The following is a 20,803-nucleotide window of genomic DNA, read 5'->3' as shown; positions in this document are numbered from 1 at the left end:
GAGAGAGAGAGAGACAGAGAGACAGACAGAGAGAGAGAGAGAGAGACGCTGTGAACGTGCGGCACACAGGGCGCATTTGACCGTTGCCCATTGCGCTCAACCGCTTTTTCAACACCCTTGGTCGCACCCCTCAATCATCGATCGCATCCTGTCCACAACCATCACTTTGTTGCAGGGACGACGTGAGGCGCCAAACGATGCACTCTGAGGCGGATGGGCACACCATCGCCGCCCTCCAATCAAACTTACTGTGAGTCAGCACCTTACATCGCACACAAACTGCAAGCACGTCCACACGTGCATCAGAGATTTATCTCGCTCGCTTGAGAGGTCGTCCAAACACACACACAAACACACACACACACACACACACACACACACACACACACACGAACACACACACACACATACACACACACAAAACACACACATGCACACACACAAAACACGCACACCAAACACACAAGCCGCACTGGATGCTCGGGCAACCATCTTGCGCAAGCACTTCCAGCCACCACCCCCTTCATCGCCACCACTCTCCACCACGCCACTGCATCGCTCACGCCCACATGAATGTTGCATGCGTTGCTTGCTCGTGCACGACCCATAACCGTTGACAGCGCGTCACAACAACAGCGTGACTACCGTTGAAAAGGCCTGGCAACCTTGGGTTGTGCTTGGCTTCGCTTGTCCCGCTTTTGCTTGTCAGAAAATTTTCGCTTCTTCCCCTGTTTGTTGAAAGATGTACATAAACTTTCGTCACACTGATTGATTGACCAAGAAAACAAGCCCGTGCCTGTCCCACGCCCGCTCGCCTTGCTGCTTGCTTGTGGTTTTCCTGCTTTGCTTGCTGGCTTTTGCCCTCGCCGCACTTCTGCGTGGTGGGCTTTCTTGCTGGTTGGCTGGCCACAAACATTGGAACACCGCACCACACACACGCACACAAAGAGGGCCTGAGCACCACACCACCACCACCACCACGCGCACGCCCGCACGCCCGCACGCCAGTGCAGCCAGTGCCTTTTTTCCGGCTTGTGGTCTCCTTTGCCTGGTTTTGTGTCTTGGATTTCGGCGCGGAACAAGAAAAGGTGAGCTTGCGCCACTGGTTGGGCAACACCACCACCACCACCACCACGTGGTGTGTGCACTGACAAAGGTGGAAGGCGAAGGTTCCACATTCGCAGTGACTAATTGTCACAGCAATTTCGGTGTATGTGTGTGTGTGCACACCTTCCCTCCTTCTTTCCTCCTTTCTCCATCTTCGTCCTTGCTTGTGGTCGTTGGTTTACATTGCTTGGCAGGTCACATCAATAACACAAAGGCTTGTTGTTCATGACCGTAACCTCGGCTTCACGTTCACTTTTCGCTCCCTACTCCTCGTGGTCTTTCTTTGTTCCTCTTCTTCTTCACGTTCACTTTCCTCGTCTCCATCCCCCAACAACCCAGCCTGCAGAGCCAATCGACAAACAGCCGCACGCACACGCATACAAGAAGAGCCTTTGCTACCACTCACACCCATGTTTTGTTTGATTGCCTGTTCCCTTCTTCTGTTCCTTGTTGCGTGTTTTGCTCGAGGAGGACAAAGTACCGACACCCAGTGTTGAGGTGCTTGTCGAACCACCATCAGTTCATTGTGCAGAGCCATTCTCTAGGATGGACATGCGGCTTGCAGGGCGAGACATGCAAGGCTTGTCTCACTTTGACAAGCCATCTCAGCCACACGGTACGTACAGCGTTGCAATGATCGCTCCTCCCTGTTACCACAACCTCGCTCCTCTCCCTCTCTCCTCCCCCTTCCCTCTCTGTACCTCTTTCCATCTTTCTCTCCTCTTCTCCCCTTCCTCTGCCCCCCCCCGCCCTCCTCTGTTCGTGATATCTCCAACTGCAGCAGCAACTCCCAGCCACACCAGCAGCAATTATCACGCCATCAGCAACACCACCGGAGCTCACTGATGAGCTCCTTCGCAGAGACGATGAGCAGCAATGCGTCTCTTCTCCGCCCTTTGTCTTCTTCCCCTCCTCTTTTGCGTCCAGTGTGTTGCATCGCGTGTTTGATCGAACACAGTTTGTCCCTTCTCCTCCTCCTCCTGTGACCAAGCCACGCGTCAGTGGCTGCTGACCTTCGTTGGTTGTGACGTCATGTCACATCAAGCCACCAACAAACGTCACGCTTTGTTGCTTGTGCTTGTGCTTGGTTTGTTGCTTCAAGCACCCAGCCAGTGGCTTTGTTGGTTTGTTCCCTCTCCGTTCACACGCGCGCACGCACACGCACCATCACGCGCTTAAGACTTGCCTGCTCCGATGTCTGCTTGTAAGTTTTGAGTGCGCGTGCGTGGTGGTCGCGCTTGCTTTTGAGTGTGTTGTGTTGCCCGTCCGCTGGCCTGCTGCATGCATGCAAGCCATCAAGGCGTGGTCGCTGGTGGGTCAACACCACCAACACACCATCAGCAACTGGCCACCAACACCCGCAACGCCGCCTTGTGTTCGGTGCCTCGTAGCCGGTGTTTCCCCTAAGTCTTTATTTAATTTTCTTCAAGTCCAAGTGCTTCGACACTTCCGACTGTCCCCTTTTTCTGAATTATTTCTGGCTGGCTGCCAACCACGACACACACGCCCAAACACACACACACACACACGCAACTATGCATGCCGTTGATGTCATCCTGCCAGATATGGCACGCGCTTGCTTGCCACGTCTCTCTCTGTCTCCGCGTCTCTCCCTCCAGGCCTTCGTGCCTCTTCTGTTCTCACATACTTGTCGAGAACCTTCGGCGTATGTGTGTGCGTGTGTGAGTGCGTTTGTGGCTTTTCTGGGCGGGCTACGCCACCCACCAACCAGCCAACCAAACCCTTCGTCCCACTTGACCTTCTTCTTCCTCTTGCATCTGCGTTCGGCCGCTTGTGTCTTTGATTGGCGTGCACGGTGCATGTGTGCATGTGTGTGTGTGCATGTGTGTGTGTGTGTGTTGCGTTGCTGCAACCGCACCCGGCTTTGCGGCAAGAAGCACACACACAACCAGCTTGCTTGGGTGTGGCGGAATGCAATGTCCAACCTACCCACCACCACACACACACGCGCGCGCACGCACATTCTTGTGGTTGTGTGTTTCGTTCTCTCCGCACACGGCTGCGTCCTCCGTTTCAAAGGGGTTCCGAATGCCGCACAGCAACCAACCACCACATATGCACGCGTGGCCGTTGTTGTTTGTATTGTAACACATTGTTCTGAGAACACTGGCGTTGCCTTGAAATTGCGCCCTGTTGCATCCACCGTCTTTCGCTTCCGGCCATCCACCTCCCCCCCCATGTGGGTTTGTGTCTTGCACCGTCTCGTCACATGACATGCTTTCTTTCTTTCTTTGTTTTCTTTGTTGGGTGTGTGTTGGCGTTCTTTATCCGCTTCGGCAACCACGCAATACCGGCTCTTTTATTGCTCATTTGTCATCGTCGAGAGAGTCTCCAAGATCGATCGATCGATCGCACCACCAGCAACCGGCCGTTTCCGCCTCTTCATTTCACGCACACAGCAAACCCAGCCCACCCTCACTCACAGCACACAAGCAGCCCGTCTCCCATCCGCAACTTGAGCTTTTGTTTCCCCGTAGGAACAACACAGCACCACGCACCACCAGCAACACCAACCCCCTCACCAGCAAGCAGCCGCCTTACCTTCTTGTGCCCTTCCTTTCAGTCTTGTGAGCGACTGTGTCGAGTTTCTGCAAGGGGTGTTGTCCACCCACCCATTGCTCTCGCGCTCCGCTTGTTTGGTTTGTTTTCTCCCTCTTGGTCACCCTTGCACCTGACCGACCTCTTCTTTGTCTTCTTTGTGACTTCTGAAGTCTTGTCTTGTCCACACTTTCCCATCCCACCCCCTTTGTTTTGTGTGTTTGTTTGTTTGTGTTTTGTCGACAACGCCAGCGACTTCCTTTCTCCCTCTGCCTGTTCTCTTCACTTCTTCGGGGGCTACCTCTGCCCCCCCCACACACACACACACACTTCCACACATCCCCCCTCCCATTCTCCGTTTTGTTTCCAAGTCTCTCTCTCTCTCTCTCAGCTGCTCGCTCACCCTACCCACCCACCTCTCCCCAAAACACCTGGACCTCGTGTCCGCCTCGCTGACTTTGTTTTGACTGGTTGCTTCTGACACCAGGCTCGGCGGTCCAAACAACAGTAGCAGCAGCACCGCCGCCGCCGCCGCTACCAACGTGCCAGGCCATGTCCGGACACGCGTCTAGCTTTTCAGGTCCCCCTAAGACCAACCAGCAGCACCAGCTCATGTCACACCAGCCAGGCATGCGGATGCAGCACCCGCAGCACCCACAACAGCAGGGCCCGCCGCCCGTCAGGTTACGGTGTGGCGCATGTGCTATGGAGTATGACCGCAGCGAAATGGAAAGCTGTGCACCTGAGAAGGAATACGTGTGCACCTACTGCATCAAGTTTTTTCTGACAGCAATTGATCACCCCACCTACCGCACGCACGCCGCGCCGCCCGCGTGCTTGCTATCCCAAGGCCTGCTCAGCGTCCGCCACTGCTTTGGCTGCTTGTACCAGCGGTGTTTGGATGTGGGGATACGGCACACGCGCTCTATCGCGGACGCCTTCCCTGATACCACCGGCCAGCAGAAGAAGCCAAAGCTCGAGCCGGACACGGAGGCCGTGCCTGTCACCACGCCCTCCGCCATGTCGTCATCAGCCATGCCAGCGGCCACACCCTCCTCCCAGCAGCAACAACAGCCTGTGGCGGCAAATCAAGGCAAGATGGCATCCTCCTCTTCCTCTGCCATGGCCGCTGCAACCACCACAGCCGCCGCCACCCCGGCAACCACACCCACCACCACTGGTACCACCTCCATGCCTGTGGGTGCAGCGGAAGGTGCGCCAGCCGCCCCGTCACCATCCGCCATGAAATCCCCGCAGCGCAAGCGCAAGCACGCAAAAAAGCACCACCGCCACGCCTCATCCTCCCCCTCATCCAGACACAAGCACAGGCACAGGCACCACCACCACCACGACCATGACCACGACGACCACGACCACGAGAGCGCAGACAACAGCAGCAGCCCCAGCAGGAAGAAGAAGGGGCACAGCCAACAGATGCAGATGAGCACCGTTGCGCAACAACCGTCGGCCGGTGTTACGGGCCCGGGCGTAACCGCGCACGCAGGCATCAGCGGCGTGCAGCAGCCAGCGGCAGAGCTGCCGTCCCAATCAACCCCAGCGCCCGGCACACTCAAGCACAAGCACAAGGACAAGGACAAGGCGAGCAAAAAGAAGGTGCAGAAGAAGACGAAAAAGGCCAACAAGAAGCACAGGAAGCACAAACACGACAGACGCCGCTCTGCCAGCGTCTCTGCCGGTGCCATTGCTGGTGGTGGTGGTGGTGGTGGTGAAGGCGGGGACGTGACCGCTAACAGCACCAGCACGGGCGCCAAGGCCGCTGAGGAGCCACAACGCGGACAACAGAGGCGCAGCTCGTCCTACGTGAGCGACACAGACAGCAAGCAGGGCGACGGCAGCCGCAGCCGCAGCCGCAGTGGCAGCGACGACGAGGTCGGGGACGACGATGACGACGAGGCAGAGATCCGCGGCCATAGCAGCCGTGTTGGCGGCAGCAAGGCGTCCCATCGCAGCCGCAGCCACAGCCACACTCGCCATCGCGCATCATCGTCTTCCTCATCCTCGTCATCTTCCTCATCATCCGCATCAAGCGATGACAGCAGCGGCAGCAGTGATAGCAGCAGTAGCAGCGATAGTGACAGTGAGAGCGAAAGTGGCCGCAAGGCACCGGCACGAGCGCCGCCTGTCGCACCCACCGCACCACCGCGCCACCAGCTACCAGCGAAGCAGCAGCTGCAACAGCTGCAACAGAAGCAGACGCCGCCACAAGGGTTTGTGCCGCGGGTTGCGCCGACACAGCAGCGCACCGCATTTGCCATGTACCCGTCCGCACACGCGCATGCGCAGGCGCCTGTTGGCCTGATCCCGCATGCACCGGGGAGCCAGCAGTCGCCCTTCATGCAGCAGCACCACCAGCAGCACATGCCAGGCTTGTACGGCATGCGCCCGCGGTTCCTCCCGCAAGTACAGCAACAGCAGCAGCCGCCGCAACAACCGAGCATGTTCCGGCCGAGCATGCATGTTCCAATCAAGCACGAGCAGCACCTCACCCCACAGCACCACCAGCACCAGCAGCAGCAGCAGCAGCAAAATATGCAGCAGCAGAGCCACCAACAAAATATGCAGCACTCGTCTGAGGAAGTGAATGTGGCGCATATGCTTGCTGGGATGCAGTCTTCATCCACACAGCCATCCACGGCCACCAAGCCCGCCACCGCCCCCTTTGCAGGCACTCCATCGTCTGTGATGAAGCACAGCACCGCAGGCCGCGCAGCAGCCACCGCCGCCGCCACCGCCGCCGCCAGCAGCAGCAGTAGCACAGGCACGCCTGGGAGTGGCAAGACCACCCGACGGGGGCAAAAGCGCCAGTCCACACGAGGTACGACCTTATTTCGTCGGCGTTGTTGTTGTTGTTGTTGTTGTTGTTGTTGTTGTTGTTGTTGTTGTTGTTGTTGTTGTTGCTCTTGTTGTTGCTCTTGTTGTTGTTGTTGTTGTTGTTGTTGCTCTTGTTGTTGCTCTTGTTGTTGTTGTTGTTGTTGTTGTTGCTCTTGTTGTTGTTATGCTTGTTGTTGTTGTTGTTGTTGTTGCTCTTGTTGTTGTTATGCTTGTTGTTGTTGTTGCTCTTGTTGTTGTTATGCTTGTTGTTGTTGTTGCTCTTGAACACGCCCACCTTGCACTCTTACTGGAGAGCGCAACGCCACCTCCACCCCCTCCCCCAAAACGCTACCTCTCAATCGTTCACTTACTCACGCTCATGATTTGTTTTGTTTTGTGGCCCGCCTTTCCTCCCCTATTTTGCCCCACGTTTTTGCGGCACCAGGCTTCTGCCTTGGGTGCTGGAAGACCAAGGAGCTGGAGGAACGCTATGCCGTAGGCATGCGCCACAAGTTTATGCTGTGCAACGCCTGCCGCAAAACGCATCTCACAAAATCAGTCATTCCTGTGTTCGAGACAAAGGCGCGTCAGCCTGCGCAGGCGACGGACCTGGCCACGCGCGTGCGCATCCGGGCGGAGATGGAGGCCGAGTGGACCGCGCGTACAAAGGACCCAACTGTCTGTCGGCTCCTTGATTTGTGGCTCCAGATTGGTGCGTTTTCGCCTCTTGTCTCGCTTTGTTGCTGTGATTGGGAAATCCGTCCAGACTCACTGCACCTGTCCTACTAGTTTTGGTCGTGGTTGTCTTTGGTGTGTGTGGTGTGCTTGGTGTGAGCTGTAGAGCTTGATGTTTGATGTTTGGCTGTTTGCGTCGGGTGGTTCTTTGCAATGTGCGGCTCATTGTGATGGTACCCCCATGCTGTCACACTCAAAACTCACAAAACGCGCCGCGTGTGCTTCTCTTGCTGCTTCAGATTGGTGCCGTGTTGTGTGCAACGGCGTGATGAGCTACGTCCCCACCTCGGAGATCCAGCAGGTCGCATACGCCGCCGTCACCGCTGCTGCGACGCACCCGCCAACTCCCGCGCCACCCACAATGATGACAACAGCAACAACTTCGACGACGGCGGCAATGCCGACAACAATGCCCACCTCTGCTTCTTCATCGTCACAGCCACAGCCGGAGCCCAAGCCGGAGCAGGAGCGCGGGTCTGTGTCGCTGACGCCCGTGCCGGGGTCACCGCTGCACAAGTCGGGCGCGCTGCCGGTGTCGTCGTCGTCATCATCGTTGCGTGCACCGCCAGCGCCGGCCGTTGAAGAAGTGCCAGCTGCTCCATCAGCGACAGCAGGAGCAACAACAACAACAACAACACCAACACCAGCAACAGCTGCAAATCAACAGGGCAGTGCGCCAATGGATGTGTCCTCGTCCTCGTCCTCCTCCTCTTCCTCTCTGGCGGCGGGGTCGTCAGCTGCGCGTGGCCTCGGTGCTGGGGAAGCTGGCGCGCCGCAGGTGCCGTTTAGGATCCGCTTCCTGCGCGTTGCCGGCCACCTGCACGCGGTGAACCTGCCGCTCGTGTCGTACCGCGACCTGCCTGCGGTGAAGAAGGCCATCACGGCCCGCATCATGGCGGTTGCCAACGACACCATCCGCAACGCCATTGCCAGCAACCAGGACCTGGCCCTCGCCCTTGAGCGGCACAGCCTGCAGCCCGCAGAGATTGCCATGCGCGAGGAAGACGTTGTCCTCCTGCTCACCATCTAAGCGGGGCGTGCTCGCGCATGCTTGGTTTGGTTGGCGGCTGGATGGTTGGTTTGGCGCACTGTGAGTACGAGTGGCCGACGTGGATGCTTGACAAAGCGATTGGCGGTAGTGTTACGTTACCGCACACGATCACGGCGATGTACGCGGCTGACGGGGACAGGACTGGTGCTGCGCCCATGGATGTCGATGACCGGTGGTGCAGTTGTTTTTTTCTTGGCTGGTCGGTGGGCTGGTTCCCTTCCAGCTCACTGCATCCCAAAAAAGCATACATGCACCCACACCTCTCGACTCTAGGCACCATCAAACACCAACGCATCCCCGAGCAGCCCTCATTGTCGCTCTTCTTCGTCTTGTTTTCCCGGCTGCCACCCCCACGCTGCCTTGTTTTCCTTTGCTGCTGCTCTTCCTCGTCGGCACACTGGCTTTCCTGTCCAGTGGACATCTGCACCTACCCTTTTCCTCTTTGACACAAAAAAACACACTCACATTGCACAAAACACAAAACACACAACGTACGCACGCGTACATACACACTCACACTCACAGACACACACACTCTCTCTCACACTCACTCTCACAGACACACACACTCTCTCTCTCACACTCTCACTCTCACAGACACACACACACACTCTCTCTCTGTTTTGCTTGTTATCATCGCTTGGGTTGAAGCACATACGTCTTGCTCATCTTCTTCTTCCAATCAACGTGTCACCACGACACTCATTTCCTTTTTCGTTTCTCAGCTCAATCATGCCTGTACTTGTCGCCTGTGCGGGCTTGTTCTTCAGCCTTCTCCCTCTCTCTTCCCCCTGTCGCCCTTGCCTCACTTTGTGCTTTCATGCTTTTTCTGTCTGACTGACCGCTTGCATAATTGCTCCTCTTCCTTTTTTCCTGTAGTGTTCCTCGGCTCTGCTTCTCTATGCTGACCCAACAACACAACCCTTACATGTCGATACACAACCGTCGCTTTCGCTTTCGCCTTCCTTTTTTTTTTTTTTTTGGTGCTGTTCGTTTTAGCTGGTCTCACAATTGCTGTGTTGGCGGCGGCTGTTCCTTCGCTCTTTGTTGTTCCTTGTACATGCTTTAGCTGCTGTAGTAGTTTTGTGTGTCCACAACACGTTGCCGTCTTTTCGCTGTCCACAATTTCGTTTAGTTAAGCGTCGCTCAGCTGTGTGTACACAAACAGAAATACAAAGAGAAACACACTGCACACGGAACAGTGCAAAGGAAGACAGAAGATCGAAGGCTTCCTGCGATCTACAGCTCAAATATGACAGAGAGAGTGTGTGTGTTTGTGTGTTGTGTTTTGTGTGTGTGTGTGTGAGTGTGTGTGTGTGTGTGTGTGTGTGTGTGTGGGTATGTGTGTGTGTGTGTGTGTTGTGTGTGTGTGTGTGTGTGTGTGTGTGTGTTTTGGTGCGGGGAGGGCACAAGATGCCAATGCTGGTGAGTGTCGTCGATGGGCAATCACGGCAGTGGCGTGCCCTTGAATGTGTGCGCAATGTCCAACAGGTGGCGCCCTTCCTCTGCACGACCGGCACCCGCAACAAAGTCGGGGCCAAGCTCTCTGTTGCCGTGTGGTGGTGGTGCAAAGCAGGGAGTTGGAGGGGGGGGGGAGGGACAGTGCGGGGTGTAAGGGAGTGAGCGCACGTTTGAAATGTTCACGGCCGCAACAAACGCAGCGAGTCAAGAGAGCGAGCAAAGAGAGCGAGCAAAGAGAGCGAGCAAAGAGAGCGACGATGACAGACAGACACAGAGACGGAGAGAGGGAGGGGGATGGAGAGACAGAGAAAGAGAAAGAGGCAAGGTGGCGGTGCCACGCGCGCGCGCACACACACACACACACACACACACACACAATCACACCTGCACACACACACACACACACGCACCTGCACACACACACACACACCTGCACACACACACACACGCACGCACAATCACACCAACCAGCTCACCTGAGCGTGACTGCAATGCGCCGGTCTGTGATTGCGCCGCGATGAACGGCATGCTTCCACTGCGTCCGCGCACTCCCCTGCACAGCCACAAGACTGCGTGCCGGCAGCACCACATACACCTGTGCTCCTTCGTGTTGTGGATGCTCAAAGCTCAGCCGCGTCTCGGACAGCAAGTTAACCGTAACCAGGCGCTCGCCCCAGATCCTGCACAACCGCGAGCAGCCAGAAAGTGAACGCAGCCAGGAAGTGAATGGAGTCAGGAAGTGAATGAAGCGAACCGCACGAACAGTTGGTGCTTTTCGTGGCCACGACGTTGTGTCACAACAGCACGTGCAAGTGTCTCACGACCATGACGCTCACCAGTCGTCATCAAAGTGCATGTCGATGGCTGCGCCGCGCTCTGGCCGGTAGTCGAGGTGGCACTGCTCCACAGGCTCAAAGTCCTGCCAAGATGGTTTGTTTCAGTGTGGGCAAAGCGGGATCAGCTCAAAGGGACAGAAGAGCGTCGGGCAGACAAGGGCTAGGCTGGTGATGTACAACAGCGATCAACGCAGGCGCACGCACCTGGAGGCATGGGAGAGCCTGCATTCGCGCAACCAGGTCGCGGGATGAGGATGGTAGTCCCGTGAAGTTGCCAACCTTGACCTTTTTGCGTTTGAAGTTGACCTTTGGGCCAAAGTCCTGTTCCATCACATCATTTCATCACATGACAGCGAGCATAGAATAAGCAAGGAACCATTTGTTACTTATGAGCGTACACAGACACGCGCACGGTGGCACGCAATGTCACACACACACACACACATGGTTGCGCAACGACAAAAACAACCAACCAACCAACCAATCCTTTCCCCACCACACACACACACACGCATACGTACATACACACACGCGCGCGCGCACCTGCTTCCAGCGGCCGGATTGGGAAAGCTTCCACGGCCATTCGTCCATTTGGGAGAGAAGCGCCTGCTCCTCGTCTGCTGTCACAAACTCGCGAAATACATGCACACCTTCGAAGGCGGGAAGGCCAAGCGACTCTGCAGAGGCACATGTGGAGGCTCCGGTGCACGGCACATCACCTGGAGGCATAATGCGCAACTTTCCACATGCCTCACACCACCGGTATTGCACGTGTGGTGCAGACACCTGTGTGAATGAGAGTGTGTGAGAGAGAGGGAGTGTGTGTGTGTGAGTGTGAGTGAGAGTGTGAGTGTAACCTTGAGTGTGTGTGTGTGAAGATGAGTGTGAGCGAGTGAGCACTCTGACGTGATGATGACAAAAAGTACGCAGCCAATTGCTGTCAAGCACAGGTGTATGCACCTCTTGTTCGTCCCGCGGTGAACATAGGAGACACGTGCGAACTCCTTTGCACCCACACCGTCTGTGCTGCACCGTGGCTGGTGGTGGTGCTGCCTCCTCACGGTCATCCTTCTTCTTCTCCATCACCACCATTGTCATGTCACTGTCTGTCGCTGTCGCCGATGTTGATTGATTTGTGCTGACTCGGCACTTTCCCTCCATTTCCCTCCAGACTGTTGCTGCCACTGAACCACCTGCGATCGAAGATGAGGTTTGTTTTGGCAACTGCGCTTGTGCTCGCCCTTGTGGCGGCCACCTGCAACGCAGCCATCACCAAGGATCAAGTGACCTCCCTCCCAGGTACGGGTGGATGTCTGCGTGTGTGTCTGTGTGTCTGTGTGTCTGTATGTCTGTGTGTCTGTGTGTCTGTGTGTCTGTGTGTCTGTGTGTCTGTGTGTCTGTGTGTCGGTGTTTCTGTGAATCTCTCTCTCTCTCTCTCTCTCTCTCTCTCTCTCTCTCTCTCTCTCTCTCTCTCTCTGCCCCCCCCCCCTCTCTCTCACACACACACTCTCTCTCCCTCCCCGTCTCATCTGGACATGCACACACGCCCTGCGCACGACACTTGCTTGCTCACACATTACCCAGGCTGGGACAAGGCACTTCCTTCCAAGCACTACTCCGGCTATCTCCCTGTTGGAAACGGCAAGGGTTTCCTCCATTACTGGTTCATTGAGTCCGAGAAGAACCCATCCACCGCCCCTGTCGTCGTCTGGCTCAATGGCGGTGAGTATTGCTCATGCATGACAAAGGCATGCAGACACACACGCACACACAGGCGCACATGCAAAGCCAAAACAAACAGACACACACACACACACAACCACAGACACACGCACACGCAGACACACGCACGCGTACAACATGCACTTGTCCCTGTTGCATCTCTTTTTCACTTTCCCCATACACGCCCAACACACCAACCCATGCACGCATGCCACGCTCGTTCGCTTTGCTGCATTCTCACGTCCTCGTCCACACTCGATCTGGCGATTTCACAGGCCCCGGTTCCTCCTCTCTCGTTGGCCTCCTCACGGTATGTGTGTGTGTGTGTGCATGATGTCTTGTGGTGGTTATCGATTGCGGAAACGTCCAAGCCAACAATAGCACCTACACACGTAGCACACACACACACATACATACAACAACAACACCCGCAGCAACAACACACGTACCACACGCACGCGCACACACATACACACACATACACACGCTCACGCTCACGCTTCGTTTGTGTTTCACCTGCGTTGGTTTGTTTTGTCACCTCCCCCTCCCTCCCCCTTAACAGGAGAATGGCCAGTTCCAGACCAACGACAACAGCCTTGACGAGCACGGCAACATCACCCTGCTCTACAACCCATACTCCTGGAGCACCATCGCCAACATGCTGTACGTCGAGCAGCCCAAGGGCGTTGGCTTCAGCTACTGCGCCGAGGGCGTTGACTGCGTCAACACGGACGAGAGCGTTGGCGAGGAGTTTGCCGATTTCCTCGACGGCTTCTTCAACGGCTTCTCCGAGTACAAGAAGAACGACTTCTACATCACCGGTACGTGTGTCTGTCTGTGTATGTGTTTGTGTGTGTGTGTGTGTCTGTCTGTCTATGTGTGTGTGTGTCTGTCTACGTGTCTGCCTGGTTGTGTCTATGCGCTTATGTCTCCAGCTTTGTCTGCACACGCGTGAGCATCATGTGTGATCCATTTTTGTGTGCACACGAGCCCGTTTCCCTTCTTCGTTTCATGGTCCTCGCTCACACACCCCATCGCATGCGTGTGTGTTCGCAGGCGAGTCGTATGCCGGTATCTACATTCCCGAGATTCTCAAGGCCGTGGATGCCCGCGGTAACCTGAACCTCAAGGTCTGTTGGGACTGATATGCTGCTCTCACCATCGTGTCGGTCGCCCCTGCATGTTTGCATCTGCTCCTTGCTTGACTGCATGCCCACTTTGCCTTTGCCTCACCGCCATCTCTTCGACATACACCCGCGCGAATAGGGTGCTGCGATTGGCGATGGCTGCATCGGTAACGAGGTGTCGACGTGCGGCTTCCAGAACCAGGCTGACCGCATTGCTGTGGAGTTCTACTACGGCCACGGCATGTACCCGCAGACCCTGTACCCCAAGATCAAGGATGCCTGCGGCAACTTCACCAAGGAGACGCAACAGTGCCGCGCCGCCCTCTCCGAGATGAACCGCAAGATTGGCAACTTTGACATCTACAACGTCTACGACCAGTGTGGCAGCGACCAAGTCACGTACGTTTGTGTGTGTGTGTGTGTGTGTGTGTGTGTGTGTGTGTGTGTGTGTGTGTGTGTGTGTGTGTGTGTGTGTGTGTGTGTGTGTGCACCCGCCTCTCTCTCTCTCTTGTCTCAGATTTCCTCTGCGTCTGTCTCCCTTTTCTCTGCCATGCTGAAGTTGTTCTCCTCTTCTCGCCTTACACCGCTCACCGCTCCCTCTCTACGCTCCCCTGTTTGCATGCCCTTCCCTCCCCCCCCCACACACACACTTATTTCACTACCACCAGGGTGTCTGACATCTACCGCCAGCTGCGCGAGGCACGCGAGTTCACCACAACCGGCTCCCAGGCGTTTGCCGTGCACCCGCAGCTGCAGAAGGGCGTTGCCGGCGCCCTCAACGACTACGCGTGCGGCGCGGAGAAGGTGATGGGCATGTGGCTGTCCAAGCCCGATGTGCAGAAGGCTCTGCACGTTGACCACCAGGGCCGCCAGCAGTACCGCCGCACCGCCGCCGACCTGCGCCCGCTCTACAAGACGCTGGCACAGAAGTACCGCATCCTCATCTACTCTGGCTCGGTCGACGCCTGCGTGCCCTACTGGGGCTCTGAGGAGTGGACCCGCGAGCTCGGCTTCCCGGAGAAGGAGGCCTGGCGCCCGTGGACCAGCCCAAGCTCGGACGAGCCAAACCAGGAGATCCAGGCTGGCTACGTCACCACATACAACGCTGGCCAGCACAACTTCACCTTCCTCACCGTCTCTGGCGCCGGCCACCTTGTGCCACAGCACAAACCAGGTCAGTCACTATGTCTGTGTGTGTATATGTTGTGTGTGGGGTGTGCGTTCATGTGTGTGTGTGTCTGTCTGTCTGTCTGTGTGTGTGTATCTGTCTGTCTGTGTGTCTGTCTGTCTGTCTGTGTGTGTGTGTGCCTGTCTGTCTGTGTGTGTGTGTGTGTGTCTGTCTGTCTGTGTGTCTGTCTGTGTGTGTGTGTGTGTGTCTGTCTGTCTGTCTGTGTGTCTGTCTGTCTGTGTGTGTGTGTGTGTCTGTGTATGTGCTCATGTGTCTGTTGGATCTCATGGAGCATTCGCCGTGGTCACATTTACCTCTCACCTTTCTCCTTCTTGCCCCAACCCCAAACAACAGCCCAAGCCTTGACCATGTTCAAGCGCTTCCTCAACAACCAGCCGTTCTAAAGCGGATGGCCCGCCCGCTGGACCGTGTGCGTGCGCGTGAGACATGTTGTCGTTGGGACTGCAAAACGTACTCACAACAACACCAAGCATCCCAACAGCAACCACACCACACCAACCACACAAACCAACCAACCAGTTGCGCCAAGTAAACACGACACCACAAACCATCTTCAACGCAAATGAAGAAATCTATGCAAAATTTCCATCCAATTTTCGTCTCTGCCGTGAACGTTCTCGCGCGGTAGCAGCTACGAGCACGCAGCGAACAGCCGACACCACACGCACGCACCATCACCAACCATCATTACCACCTCACGACTATCCATCAACCACAACACCCCACAACGGCAACAATGGCCAGCAGCAACACAGACTGCAGGTTCTTCCTGTTCTCAACTTGCTCAAAGGTAGGGTAGCCTGGCGTATGAGTGAATTAGAAAACAACCCCCTTGTTAGTTGAACTCGCGAGCCCTTGCTTGTATGTCGGTTTGTGTCTGTGCTTGTGTTTGTGTTTGTTTGTCTGTGTTTGTCTGTGTGTCTGTGTGTCTGTGTGTCTGTGTGTGTCTGTGTGTGTCTGTGTGTGTCTGTGTGCACCTTGCCTTCCCACCTTTCTCCCCTCCTTCGAGGCTCCCTTTCCTACCGTCGCTTTCCTCTCTCTCCCTCTCTCCCTTTCTCTCTCTCTATCTGTTCGTCAATCTGCTCGTTTGTCGCGGGGCGAGGGCGCAAGGTGATGGGGAAGCGGCTTGTGTCTCCTGTGCTCCGTGTTGTGTTGAGTGACGTGCCCTCCGTGTGCCTTGGCAGCCGTGTCCATGTCACCTCGGCCGGTCCACACCCCACACCCCACAGCACCCAGACACAACAAGAAGCAAACACACCACAACAAGAAGCAAACACGCCACAACAAGAAGCACCTCCACCCCCACCATTGCCATTGCACGACAAGTGCCAAGGCCAACACCCAAACTTGCGCAAATACACGCAAACACACACACGCGCACGCGCTGTAACGTGTTTGTCTTTTTTTTTCCTCGAGTTGCTTCCTCTCCCCCGCCCGTCCCTTTCATGTCGTCTGTGTTCTGCCCTTCCCCATCAGGTTCTGGTGGTCTTGATCACCAGAGCCAGCCTCGCCCTATGCTCCCTTTCTGTTGGCTGCACGTCTGTCCCACATCCTGCTGGAGAGTGTGCGTTGCTCTGTTGGTCACACCCAACCAACAACGTTGTATTCCAGTTTCCCATGTGTGCTGTCCGTCTGCATGGTGGACACAAAACAGCGCAGTGGCTGTGGTCCACACACGCACACACCCCTCCGCCCCACCACCTCTCTTCTCTGTCGTCTCTTGCCTTGTGCTCGTCAGCCCTTGACCTTGGGGCGTGCAATCGCGTCATCCACTCGACATCAGCTTCATGGGCAGTGACACAGTCATCGTCATGATCGCGGTCGTCTCCACCCTCTCCACTCTTTCATTCCGATTCAACCAACATCCATCCATCTTCCACTCATGATGACGATGCAACTTCGCGTGCCCCTCTCCCCCTGAACTGAACTTCTTCTGGTTCCCGCGACCCCTTCTCCGGGACTCGGCACGCCCTCCATCACCCTCGTCATCTTCCACCAACCCGAATCACAACCTGAACAACCTGACCGACGACAACGCCCACCGGCCCCTTCGTTAACGACGTCTCGTCCATTGTCTCTTCTTTCGTCGCAACACAGGGCGCGGCATGCCCCTTCCGACACTCGGAAGCGGCCCTCAAGACAAACATTGTCTGCCCGCACTGGAAGAACGGCGAGTGCACCAACCCCGGCTGTAAACTGAGGCACTTTGAGGACACCAAGGACCGCAGCACTGTGCCTTGCTACTGGGAAACACAGCCGGGCGGATGTACCAAGCCAAACTGCCCTTTCAGACACAAGAACAGAGCCCCTTTCTCCGTGAGCGGCCCCAAACGCCCATCGACAACAATGGCAACACCAGCAATCGGCAACAAGAGGCCCCTCAACACAACAAAGCCACCGACAACTACCACACCTGCCAAGTCATCCTCGTCAACTCCTCTATTCAAGCTCGCCTCCACAGGTGCCAACACTCAACACACACCGACAACGATGACGTCGAGATTGGTACCGACAACAAGGGCGGCTGCGCCACCACCATTCTCTGCACCACCATCGTCATCTTCGTCGTCATCATCATCGTCAGCGCCGCTGTTTGGCCTGATGCCATCGCCCTCCCGTGGACCTCACCAGCAACCGCCAGCCGGGGCGCGTGGCATGCCTTATGGCCCACAACCAACGCCCGGCCCTGTGTCCCCGCAGCGGCAGTTTCGCCCGGGCCTCATGGGCCGTCCACCAGCTCCGGCAACGACGATGAATGCGCCGCCCTACTCGGCCCTGCCAACACCACACGCAACACCAGTCACAGCCACAACAACGCCCACATCGCCGCCAATGGGCAGGTTTGCCCCCGTGTCGCGCCCGCGTCCGCCCACAACAGCGGCGGCGGCGGGGACAGCAATGCCGCCCCAACACATGCGCATGGGTATTGGCATGGGCATGGGCAGCTACGGGCCGCGAGGACCAACGATGCCAACGATGATGATGCAGCAGCAGCAGCAGCAGCAGCAGCAGCAGCAACAACAACAGCAGCAGCGTGGGATGATGGCTGGGCGTGGCATTGGGATGATGGCAAACGGTCCTGTCGGTGGTGGCCCTGGCAATGTTGGTCATGTCACCATGATGGGCCGCAATCCCGGCCTGATGCAACATCAGCAACACCCGCAACATCGCCCAGCCCATGCGCCGTCTGCTCGCATGCCGCCACCCCCAACAACATCATCATCAGCGCCATCATCATCGTCTTCTGTGAATGTGATTTCGCGCTCTGAGGCGCGCATGCGGGAGCAGCTCAAGGCCAAGCTCAAGCAGAAGAAGGCCAAGGAACAGCACAAGATGAAGCAGCAGCAGCAGCAGCAGCAGTTGGATGGGGCGGCCAAGCCAAAGAACGTGAACGTACGCAAGGAAACGACACACGCACCCGCAGCAGCGGCGGCAGCGGCATCAACGACCAAGAAGAAGGTACCGGTGCACGCGCGGCTGGAGGGTGTTAAGGTGCCCGGTGGCAGCAATACCAAGGCCGCTGCTCCGACAACCAAGAAGCCCAATGCGGCAGCTGCAAAGGCGACACCAGCAACAACGGCTGGAATAACTGCAGGAGCGGCAGCAGCTAGGAGGGGCAGTGCTGGCGGTAGGCAGGGGAAGAAGAGTGCGGGTGCGCAACTCCTGTTCACGCGAGCAACATCTGGCCCAGCCGTGGCCAAGGCCGACCCCAGCAGCAAGACAGCGCCGACCAAGAACAAGAACACCGGCAGCGGCGGCGCAGACGGCACTGGCACAGATGCAGACAATGCTGCAAAGCGTGCCAAGCTCATCATGCCACCTGTCCCCAAGCGCAACAAGCAACAGCAGCAGCAGCAGGTTGCGCAGAAGCTGGCTGCTACTGGCCAGAAGACTACGACCAGCCCTGCCGCCAGCAGCAGCGGCAGTGGTGGTGGTGGTGCGACCTTTGAGGTTCTTCCCCTCTCCCGCATCCGCCAGTCCAAAAATGGTGCTGCCAAGGCCTCCTCCTCCTCCTCCTCCTCCACTGCAACAGCGGCGGCGGTAGCTACAAAGGCAGCAGGTTCAGCGACGACGACGACGACGGCAACGACGACGGCAACGACGACAGCAGCAGTGGCGTCAGCAGCAGGTAAAGCTGGTGGCCGAACGAGCCCGAAGCGGCGGGTGTCTGGCACGCCGTCATCAGCGTCAACAGCGGGTGGCGAAGCGGTGGCAGCGAAGAAGGCAAAGGTCGCAACAACGTCAACACCAGCACCAGCGCCAGTGTTCACGATCAAGCGCCTCGCAGATATCAAGAAGGAGCAGCCAATCAAGTCACCCAAAACAGCAGTCACCGCGCCAGCAAAAACCGAGCCCATGACAAAAAAGGCAAAGGCGTCGGCAAAGCGACCTTCAACAGCCAAGCCAGCGACGCCGACGACGACGACGACATCGACGACGACGACGACACCGACTTTGCAAACCCTGAAGAAGAAGGAAACAACCCCTGCCAAAACGCCAACGCCAACTCCAACGACAGCGGCGCCTGCTGCAACGAGCAAAGCATCAGCATCGACTAAGCCGGTGGTGGCGGCGACCAAACCGCAACCACAGCAGCAGCAGCAGCAGCAGCAGCAGCAGCAGGCGAAGACGAAGGCGAAGCGAGCGTCAACGACGACAACGACGACGACCCCTAAGCAGCAAACAGCCCCAGTCAAGGGCACAAGCACAGCAGCAACGCCAACAACAACAGCCGGCGCTGCGGCGGTTGTGAAAAAGAAGATTGCAACCACCGCTGCCACCGCTGGCAAGAAGGCACCAGCAAAAGCACCAGCAGCGACAGCTACAAAGACAACAACACCGTCCACCGCGACCACGACCACGACCACGACAACCAAGCCAGCGAAGACGACCAAGAAGAAGGCGGTGGCTACGGCGGCAAGCAACACGGCTGCTGCTGCAAAGCCAGCGCCAACCAAAGCCGGTGTTCGCAGGCCGAGCAGCGCAGGGAAGCCCGCTGTTGTGTCGAAGGCAAAGGCACCCGCAACGGCACCCGCAACGACAGCAGCAGCAGCCGTGTCGACAAAGAAGAAGACGACGGCGGCACAAGCTGTGAATGCCAGCACCGCGAAGCCACCGCAGCGCACGCCAGCAACTGCATCAAAACCATCCACAACCGCTGCAGTAGCCAAGAAGAAAAAGGCAGCGGTGTCCACGACAGCGACAACCAAGGCGGCCCCTGCTGCCAAGAAAGCAGCAGCGCCCGCAGCCAACGCAAAGCCGGCAACAGCTACCAAACCAGCTGCCACAACAGCGAAGCCAGCGGCGGCGACAACAACCCCGAAGGACAAGAAGACCAAAGACGCAGGAAAGAAGGCAGAACAGGTGAAGAAGGAAGAGCGGAAGGAGACGAAAGACAAAGATGATGAGGAGGATAAGGAGCTGTTCTCGCTTGAAGAGATTAAGGAATACATGCAGAAGAAAAAGCCTTCAGAGGACACGCACGACGTGGACTTTACAGATCCAAATGACGACGAAGGCTTTGAGGTGAGCTTGCTATGTGTGTGTGTGTGTGTGTTTTGGGGGGGGGGGAGGGGCGTGTCTGTGTCTGCGTCTGTACGTGTGTCTGTACGTGTGGGTGTGGGTGTCGGTGTGTCTGCCTGTGTGTATATTGAAGGCATCCACCCCAACCATCTCACGTTTGACGCTGTTTGTTGCTCGCTTTTGTCCAATCCAGTTGCTGATGGGACTTTGAACGACCACGCCCATGCAACAGTCGTTTTGGGTGTTTGGCCCTGCTGTCACGCGTTCCAGAAATCGTCATGCGAGGACAACATGTGTGCACAACCACTGCCCGCGTGCGACCTTCCTTATGCATGTGTCCCTGTGCCTGATTTGACTTTTAATTTGTGTCTGTCTACGTGCAGTTGTCTACGTGTTCCCCGAGTGGGTCAGTCAGTTACCACAACTTCCAAAAGTACATGAAATATTCAAACAGGGAACACCTGCTGCTTGAACGCAATCAACTCGTGTGTACTTGACAGCGTGGTGCAAGCTGAGGACTGAGGGGATGGAGGAAAGAGGAAGTGTGGAGTGATGTAGTTGTGTGTTGTGGTTCTAAGGTGTGGGGGGGGGCTGGCCTGTGAGATGGCGTTGTTGTTTGTTGTTGCCAAAGTGTCACATGTGACAACAACGTCATATTGCA

At 56.8% G+C, this 20,803-nt stretch overlaps 5 protein-coding genes across 5 annotated transcripts in view; 3 read left to right on the top strand and 2 right to left on the bottom strand.

The window, feature by feature from the left end:
- Positions 1-2,547: 2,547 nt before the first annotated feature.
- Positions 2,548-9,472, top strand: PTSG_12947 (uncharacterized protein). The gene is made up of 3 exons (XM_004989176.1): positions 2,548-6,502; positions 6,944-7,210; positions 7,473-9,472. The coding sequence occupies exons 1-3, from the start codon at positions 4,219-4,221 to the stop codon at positions 8,261-8,263; spliced, it is 3,342 nt and encodes a 1,113-aa protein (XP_004989233.1). The 5' UTR covers positions 2,548-4,218; the 3' UTR covers positions 8,264-9,472.
- Positions 9,473-9,730: 258 nt separating this feature from the next.
- PTSG_09879 (uncharacterized protein) lies at positions 9,731-11,679 on the bottom strand (the record flags this gene model as incomplete). Its single annotated transcript, XM_004989175.1, has 6 exons — positions 9,731-9,830; positions 10,222-10,425; positions 10,582-10,664; positions 10,786-10,902; positions 11,125-11,367; positions 11,614-11,679. 6 exons carry the CDS (start codon positions 11,677-11,679, stop codon positions 9,731-9,733), a joined length of 813 nt encoding a protein of 270 aa, XP_004989232.1.
- Positions 11,680-11,741: 62 nt separating this feature from the next.
- PTSG_12946 (uncharacterized protein) lies at positions 11,742-15,169 on the top strand. Its single transcript, XM_004989174.1, has 8 exons — positions 11,742-11,880; positions 12,166-12,303; positions 12,579-12,613; positions 12,866-13,124; positions 13,360-13,433; positions 13,570-13,829; positions 14,099-14,604; positions 14,953-15,169. Exons 1-8 carry the CDS (start codon positions 11,787-11,789, stop codon positions 15,000-15,002), a joined length of 1,416 nt encoding a protein of 471 aa, XP_004989231.1. The 5' UTR covers positions 11,742-11,786; the 3' UTR covers positions 15,003-15,169.
- On the top strand, positions 15,167-20,623 carry PTSG_12945 (uncharacterized protein). Its single transcript, XM_004989173.1, has 2 exons — positions 15,167-20,145; positions 20,336-20,623. Exons 1-2 carry the CDS (start codon positions 16,966-16,968, stop codon positions 20,351-20,353), a joined length of 3,198 nt encoding a protein of 1,065 aa, XP_004989230.1. The 5' UTR covers positions 15,167-16,965; the 3' UTR covers positions 20,354-20,623.
- PTSG_09876 (uncharacterized protein) overlaps positions 20,487-20,803 on the bottom strand; it is a gene marked incomplete at its 5' end in the record, with an annotated part of 7,423 nt that continues 7,106 nt past the window's right edge. The window contains one exon of the mRNA XM_004989172.1: positions 20,487-20,803. This exon is cut by the window's right edge and continues 524 nt beyond it.

This window comes from Salpingoeca rosetta (genome assembly GCF_000188695.1).
Source record: "Salpingoeca rosetta unplaced genomic scaffold supercont1.30, whole genome shotgun sequence".
Classification (NCBI taxonomy): domain Eukaryota; class Choanoflagellata; order Craspedida; family Salpingoecidae; genus Salpingoeca; species Salpingoeca rosetta.
Note: the sequence above shows the minus strand (reverse complement) of the source record. Positions and strands in the feature narration are given on the sequence as shown.

Bases quoted from the DNA above. Each gene is read 5' to 3' on its own strand.
- PTSG_12946 (XM_004989174.1), top strand. From the start codon at position 11,787: ATGAGGTTTGTTTTGGCAACTGCGCTTGTGCTCGCCCTTGTGGCGGCC. The intron at 13,125-13,359 runs GTACGTGTGTCT...GTGTGTTCGCAG, and splicing joins GAACGACTTCTACATCACCG to GCGAGTCGTATGCCGGTATC. The intron at 14,605-14,952 runs GTCAGTCACTAT...CCCAAACAACAG, and splicing joins TGTGCCACAGCACAAACCAG to CCCAAGCCTTGACCATGTTC.
- PTSG_12945 (XM_004989173.1), top strand. From the start codon at position 16,966: ATGGCAACACCAGCAATCGGCAACAAGAGGCCCCTCAACACAACAAAG.
- PTSG_12947 (XM_004989176.1), top strand. From the start codon at position 4,219: ATGTCCGGACACGCGTCTAGCTTTTCAGGTCCCCCTAAGACCAACCAG. The intron at 6,503-6,943 runs GTACGACCTTAT...TTGCGGCACCAG, and splicing joins AAAGCGCCAGTCCACACGAG to GCTTCTGCCTTGGGTGCTGG. The intron at 7,211-7,472 runs GTGCGTTTTCGC...TTGCTGCTTCAG, and splicing joins TGATTTGTGGCTCCAGATTG to ATTGGTGCCGTGTTGTGTGC.